Source organism: Juglans regia, chromosome 15 (assembly GCF_001411555.2).
Source record: "Juglans regia cultivar Chandler chromosome 15, Walnut 2.0, whole genome shotgun sequence".
Taxonomy (NCBI): Eukaryota; Viridiplantae; Streptophyta; class Magnoliopsida; order Fagales; family Juglandaceae; genus Juglans; species Juglans regia.
Genome location: NC_049915.1, coordinates 16,385,602 through 16,393,331, shown reverse-complemented (window position 1 = coordinate 16,393,331; position 7,730 = coordinate 16,385,602). Strand labels below are relative to the sequence as shown.

At 34.5% G+C, this 7,730-nt stretch overlaps 1 protein-coding gene across 1 annotated transcript; it reads left to right on the top strand.

Moving 5' to 3' along the window:
* The first annotated feature begins 390 nt into the window (after window positions 1-390).
* On the top strand, window positions 391-4,669 carry LOC108980960 (clathrin heavy chain 2-like). Its single transcript, XM_035686031.1, has 7 exons — window positions 391-715; window positions 2,061-2,140; window positions 2,639-2,764; window positions 3,298-3,495; window positions 3,643-3,752; window positions 3,889-3,948; window positions 4,445-4,669. Exons 1-5 carry the CDS (start codon window positions 496-498, stop codon window positions 3,649-3,651), a joined length of 633 nt encoding a protein of 210 aa, XP_035541924.1. The 5' UTR covers window positions 391-495; the 3' UTR covers window positions 3,652-3,752; window positions 3,889-3,948; window positions 4,445-4,669.
* Window positions 4,670-7,730: the final 3,061 nt, after the last annotated feature.

The window sequence follows — 7,730 nt, the reverse complement described above, 5'->3', positions numbered from 1 at the left end:
GAAGGGAAATTTGCAGGAAGAGAGATTGTTGGGAAGAATACAATGTTTTTACTTTTTTATTTTCTCGAAACACAAACAGGGAACAAAGGATACAATGTAGAGATAGAGAGAGATTTAGGAAGAATGAGGATATACAAACGCGCACATGCTATTATTTTAAAAAAATTATTAAAAAATTATTATTTTAACTTATAGATAAATAATCTAACGTAAGAATAAATTTTGAATAGAGTAATCAAATGAAGAATCACGTGATATAATTCAAATTTTACATTTACCGTGGTTTTAATTTGAATTTTAAACAAAATCCAAAAAATAGCCGTTCTAATCTTCCAGCGATGAAAGAACACGAGAAGATACAGACGTCCCCCCTTCCCCTCCAACGTTCACGCATGCGATATACACACACACGCCTGTATATTTACTATTCCAGGATTCCTCACACAAACGGGTAGCCATTCGAGAGAGTGGTGGTTTATTGTGGCTCATGCGTCAATGGAGAGAAGGGTGGTTTTCACAGCGATCAAGACGCATCCGATGATCCGAACTGTAAGCATTGTAGTAAATCTGTTGCTGGTCCGATTCGTATTCTTCGCCGAAGGTATTTTCATTGATTCGGCTAAGAGATTCACAATTAGACCTGATCCCAAACTTGGCCCTGCTCTTTTTTCGATCGTTGCTCGAGTGAGAAGACAAAAGGTCCTAACTCCCCCATGTAAAATCTTTTGAATACCAAATCTTCTGTAATTTCGTTTATTTTTATCATTGATTTTTGAGTTCATTCTTTTACTTATTTATTATATAGTTAGTCTTTTAGCTTTGGGCCCAAGAAAGACGACAAATGTAATGGCTGTGAGGGAGACCTTAAGGTCGGCCTCTTGGCACTTTTTTCGCTACATTATTCTTGGTGGATGAGATTTATCGATGCTCAGGGTGATCATCGAAGGCATGTCCCGTATCCTCTAGTTGCTAGTAGCCTTTTACCATGCCATGGAGGGCTCTGGAATCAGGGTGTTACTCTACTTATGCTTGTTATCTAAATTCTTGATGAATTTAATCGCTCTCTCTTTTGCCTGTCATTCTTATAACACCTTATAATCTATCTTGGACTATGGTGCCCAGCCAGGTGAACTTGCTATTTCTTTCTAATTACCTTTTGGTTGTTTGCTCTTCCTTTTGTTTTTAGTGACATAGGTAGAATTGTCTAGTAATGCCTTCATTTTCTTTGTCTATTCAATGTTCTGGTTTCCGTAAAATGACTTGTGATATGTTCTTCGTGTGCTATTTCCATGGTGTAGTGAAGAGGTACGTTTAGAAAGGAATATTGATATCACCGAATGTATACATGGGTTGGAATAGGTTTTAACTACCACATTCCAAATTCCATATACATACCTATAGATTTCCCTGTTCCAGAGAAATTTTTGTTCTTTATATATGTATGTATGTAAAGTCAGTTATGGATTTGGTTTTCTGTCATGCAAGCTGGAAATAGGTATCTTGGTTGTAAAACTCAGTATAAATTGCATAAAATCTGATGGACTGGGTCTCCACACGTCGCTTAGGCCCTACACTAAAGATCAATTGCCTAGACAACTTACAAAAAAATAAAAAAGGTCAGGGCAGGTGCGGCTATGTGTTGCGAATTATTGAAATCTTAGTGTAGATGAGAAAAATTATGGAAAATATAAATGAATACTGGTTTCACGTGGTTGTACTTTCAAAGCTATTGTTTAGAAGTTTTGTATAAGTTGGACTTGGAGTAAGTAGTCTAAAAAAAAAAAAAAAAAACAGATGCGTATTCAAATTTATGGCTATAGGAAGTAAGCTTGAGATTCATAAACATTTCTGGTATCAAGTGGGATTCCTGGAGGTAGACTATTAATTTACAGAATCTATAGGGAACCCTGGAGGCAGAGTATTAGTTTACAGAAGTTATGGTTATCATTAATATGTATTCAAATTTTCTACTTCTGCAACTTTCTTGCATCCTACCAACCAATTTTTTTTTTTTTTCTTGCATCCTTAATAACTACATGAATTTGCATTTTTGATGGTAGGGAAGCCTTCTTTCAGAAAGAAGCAAGCAGATCTTTTGCTCCCCCCAGATTTTGCCGAAGACTTTCCAGTTGCAATGCAGGTATCAAAGTCGCTACTTTTTGGTACTTGTTTCAGTAAACTGCTGCAAAATTGATAGTCATGAACTTTTTAATTCACAGATATCCCACAAATACAGTTTGACCTACGTGATCACCAAGCTTGGGCTATTATTTGTTCACAGATAACAAGTGTAGTATGATTACATCCCAAGAATAAAAAAGATGATGTTTTGGGCTGTGGTTCCTGAGGTTAGCGAACCCCTATTCTTGGGAATATAGTGTATCCCTGTCTCATATTCACTGTGGATGTGGGAATATGGACGTGTATCATTGCCATTGCGTTTTAGAACCTGGGGTCTCACAATGATAGTATAAATGGTGTTTGTAATGCATATATTGAATGGTAATATGTTTTTTAATTACATGTTTTTATTCTTTAACTGCTTGTATGTGAATATATGCTTAGAGTTTGAATGATTTATTGCTCTGTGCCTTCTTATAATACTGAAAATCCGGGGATGCTCGGTTTTGGGTCTCAGGTTGTCCAACGTTTCCAAGAACTATTTTCCCAAACAAAGTACAAAGAACCTGCAGAACTTGCCGCCGAGTCCCCCCAAGGAATCCTCCGAACACCGGACACAGTTGCCAAATTCCAAGTTTTACATGTTGAGTCTCCAATCAAACACATCTTACCTTTCAAAATATTTTTTCAATCAAACACATTTCGTTGGCTGCTAATATTTCATAGCTTCAATGTTCTTCATCCACGTCAAGTTGTCTCCATTGGATTTCTGGCTATTCAGGATCTCTGTAAGCACTGGTTGTATTGGCCTTATCTCTCCTCACTATCTCTGGTGTCCAGTTTGACATTCATTATGTATCTGGATCTTTCTTTTGCTGGAATTGAATGTTGCTACATAAGATTGTTACTGTTAAAAAACAAAAAGGATTGCTCCTCTTTCTTGAGGGCGTTTAGTCATGCATTTTTTGGTAGTTACTGAATAAGACATACTGTAGGAGCAAACATCTATTTTGCATGTTACTTGTTTGCAAATATGTGAACAAGCAGGCAAATATTTGAATTGAGCTCGGGGGAAATCTTGGTATTGCCAAGAGTTTTTGTTCATGTTTCCTTCCTGAATGGAACATTTCTTGTAAGAACCTTGGCATATAAAGTTGGTATCTTGCTGTGTTGCAGAGTGTTCCTGTCCAAGCTGGGCAGACGCCACCTCTGTTGCAGCATTTCGGGACACTTTTGACAAAAGGAAAGCTCAATTCTTTTGAGTCGATGGAATTATCACGCCTTGTTGTGAACCAAAATAAAAAGAATCTTTTGGAGAATTGGTTGGCAGAGGATAAGCTGGAATGCAGAGAGGAACTACGGGATCTCGTGAAGGTTTGATGTGCAATTTGAGATTCAAATATATGAAAGACACTTCTGAAACGAATTTATTGAGTTACTCATTTACTTTATCCCAAAACTGCCGTATTTGAAATTATTTATTTATTTTTGTTGTGTTCATACTATTATGTTCCATTGTAGACTGGATAATGATCTCGCATTGAAAATATATTTTAAAGCCAGAGCAACTTCAAAAGTCGCTGCTTTTGCTGAACAGGGGATTTGATAAAATTTTGATATATTCAAAACAGGTGAAGATATCTTTTTCTTTGAATCATTGTTGCTATTGTGATTGATTGCATTACTGTTATTATTATATTATTTATCATTTATTTTTGTATACTTATTTCATGGTCTGATCATGTCATTGTTTCTTTATTCCTTTAGGCTGGGTACAGTCCAGATTAACTATTCCTTCTGCAGACAATCCTTCGTTCAAATCCTCGGGTATTGGACTATATCTCTCCGCGTTTGTATGTTTTGGTACTTGGTTGTTTTACAACTCTTTTCAACTCATTACATTTAATCTCATCTAATCATTATAACTTTCTCAAATTCTCACACAAAATAAAATAAACAATTCAATTTTTTCAAATTTTAAAACAAAAATAATGTTAAAAAAATATATTATAAGAATATTTTATTTAATTTTAAACTTTAATCTCAATTCATCTTATCTGTAAAAACAAACGAGTTGAAACTTGAGCAAATAAGAAATCCTGTTGGAGCCAAAGCTTCTCTCATATGTTTTCCATTTACCTTTTTCTGAATAACTGTGTTGTAGTGTGAAAGTATTATTTTTTGGATAAGGAGAAAATCTTGAAACCATATTTTGCCTTTTAAAAACAAAATCTTTGAACCATGTTTAATCAACTTAATATTTACCCATCATGGACCTTTTCTTTCTGAAACCATGTAGCTAATACTTACTTTTGGAATGTAGGGAGCTGTTAACTTTGCGCTAATGTTGTCTCAAATGGAGGGAGGTTGTCGAGTTGATTACAATACCATAACAGATCTCTTTCTTCACGTTTGTTGTCTCTATTGAATTTGAGTTGGTATATTAATGTAATAATAAGGACATGTGATTTTCCGTTGTTATTGCTTTAATTTTTTTTAATATTGACAGGCTTCATAGGGGTAAATTGATTTTCATTTTTGCTTTCAATTCTTTGTGGTTTTAATAGAAGAACCTGATCAGTGAGGCAACGGCTTTTCTATTAGATGTCTTGAAGCCAAATCTTCCTGAACATTGTTTCCTTCAAACAAAGGTTTTGATTCACGCTTTCTTTGTTAATGCTATCTAACTTCCATTTGGATAGTTGCTGCTCTTTTCAGCCACAGTAACACTTTTATTTTATATAGCTCCTGGAAATCAATCTGTTAACTTTTTCAAATGTAGCTGACGTTATTGAACAGTTGGGCGTGCTTGAGATACGTGGATATAAATTTGAATGAATATAATCATTGGTTGACAGTTTTGGGTCTGCTTTTGCAAAGTCTGCATTGATTAGTGTACATCAGATCAAGCCAACTGCTCAAATAAACACCTAGTTTTAGTGATTGTGCATGACCTCATCTGATGGGATAATTCTATATGCTTGAGAATTTATATAGGATTCCTCGTAAGACACCTTGGAATTTTCCTCTTAAGTTGGAACACGATGGGGGCTTATGGTCTTTTAACTCCAAATATTCTGCATGCACAAGTGTGTCAAAATTGCAAGTGTATTTGCCGTTTGCCTCCCTCTGGTTGAAACCAACCATACGAGACTCTTAATTTTTGAAAGATGATTTACTTTTTTTTTTTTTTTTTTTTTAACGTTAGGTAGTTATGCAAAAAAGCAATACAGTTAAAAACTAATTCCATTTTCTAGAGATAAATTCATATGTGAAACATTTTAGAGATAATTTGTTGAGTAACTAGTGATTACAAGTGTTCTAATCCTTTCATCATTTTTGTTAAACCCTTTTTCAGAATCTTTCAACAGTGAGTACTTCTGGCTCATCTTTTGCACATCATTTTGATGCAAAGATGAAGGGATGAAGAATGGTTGATTTAGGTACTTATATTGTCGTTTTCTATTCGAAATTATAATCCTCATTTAGCGGCAAAGGTAAATAGTTTGATGGTCGATTCTATGATTAATTCCGTCCTATTATTTTTTTATCTGATAACATATATTATTCAGTGATGAAGGGTAGTTGCATACTTTACGCTAACAACTTTTGATAAATATATTATGACAAGCTAACTGGGGTATTCTGCCCAAAGAATCAGCAGGCATATTATCTTAGAAGCATTATGCCTCTTATTGGATTGTTTTTCAGGAACTTTCTATTTTATTTTACATTATATTGCCTTAGTAATGTAGAACTTCAAACGTTTTCGTTCATTAACTATAGGTTTGTAATATTTATTTGTAGATTAATCATACTTTTCTATTATTTGTAAAATTTGTTGTTCTCTAGGATTGTCTAATAATGTAAGTTTTCCATGCCAGCTGATGTGCTTTTAGCAACAAACTTTGTAAAGATTGATGATGGAAGATACTTGCTATGTTTATGTATTTTATAGAGTAAGGTAATTGTATTAATGTTTTTTTATTGATCTATTTTGTATTCTTTGAGGGATAATTTTTGCAATGCATATTATGAGAAACTTTTCTTTAACAGTCAATTACTGCTAAAAGTAATATCACAACAGAAAATTTCCTATATTTTTTTTTATTACAAGTTTTTTCCCTCCTCCTCTCTTCCAGTCTTTTTTCCTCATCTTCTCCACTATTCCACTACTCAAATATTCCTCATCTCCTCCACCTCTCTTCCTCCCTCCACTCTTCCCTTTTTCTCTTCATTTCCTCCTCTTCTCTTCCTTTCCTCCTCTTCTCCACTCTTCCTCCCTCCACTTTTTCTCCCCTCCTCCACTCTTCTTCCATGCCTCCACTCTTCCTCTCCTCTTTTCCTCCTCTTCTCCTCTCTTTCTTCTCTCCTCCACACTTTCTCCTCTCCTCCACTCTTTCTCCTGTCGTCCTTTCATCCTCTCTCCATCTCTCCACTCTTCCTCCTCACGTCCACCTATCTTCCTCCCCTCCTCTCGTTCTTTCCTCCTCTCTCACTCTCTCCACTCTTCCTCATCTCTCCCTCTCTTTCACTCTTCCTCCTCTATTCTTTTACTCCTCTTCCTCCTCTTCTCCACCTCTCTTCCTACCTCCACTCTTCCTCTCCTCCTCTCCTCTTCCTCTTCTCCTCCTGTCTTCCTCTTCTTCATCCTCCTCCTCTTCTCCCCCTCTCTTACTACTACACATTTCTTCCTCTTAGATATACTATTTGTATGTTATATTTTTAAATATTATATTATTTTTGGTTGAATGTGATTAGACTTTTACTATTTCTTTCTCAATCCTTACGGATTTTAAATTTTAATTTCCAAACCTTGAGATTTGTTGAGGAGGCTTTAAGCATGTACAACTTTGATGTGATAGACTTAGTGCCTTCAACTTTGATACAAAGGAGGTAGGCACTCTCTAGGTCTATAGATGACATTTTGTATTCATTATTTTTTTTTTGTATAAAATACTCTTTATAGGTCTTAGTCCTTTATTCAGAAATACCTTTCATTTTGATATAAAGATGAAGGAAAGAAGAAATATTGATTTAGGTATTGATATTTTCATTTCCTATTTGAAATTATACTTATTTAGATGGCAAAGGTAAATAGTGTAATGGCAGATTAAATGATTAATTCAGTAATATTACTTTTTTATATGATGACATATATTCTTCAAAGATGACTATATTATGGCAAGCTAACTACGATATTTTGCCCAAGGAATCAACAAGTATGTTATGTTAGAACCTTTATATCTCTTATTGGAATGTTTTCATGAACTTTTCATTTATTATATTGTCTTGATAATATGGAAGTTTTAACGTTATCCTTCATTAACTCTAGGTTTTATATTTCCTTGTAGAATGATCATACTCTTTCATTAGTTGCAAAATTTGTAGCTCAATAGGATTGTCTAATAGTGCTGGTTTTCCATACTGGTTGATGCGATTTTAGCAATGTAGTAATGAAATTTGTGATGAAGGAAGATACTTGATATGTTTATGTATTTTATAGAGCCAGGTAAACATATTCAGATTTTTTTGTTGATCTATTTTGTGTTCTTTGAGACATTATTTTTTCAATGTACATTATGAGGAACTTTTTTTAACAGCCAATT

Excerpts from the sequence above, each read along its gene's own strand:
- LOC108980960 (XM_035686031.1), top strand. The coding sequence starts at position 496 with ATGGAGAGAAGGGTGGTTTTCACAGCGATCAAGACGCATCCGATGATC. Across the intron at positions 2,141-2,638 it reads ACTTTCCAGTTGCAATGCAG|GTTGTCCAACGTTTCCAAGA; the intron begins GTATCAAAGTCG and ends TTTGGGTCTCAG. Across the intron at positions 2,765-3,297 it reads CCAAATTCCAAGTTTTACAT|AGTGTTCCTGTCCAAGCTGG; the intron begins GTTGAGTCTCCA and ends GCTGTGTTGCAG.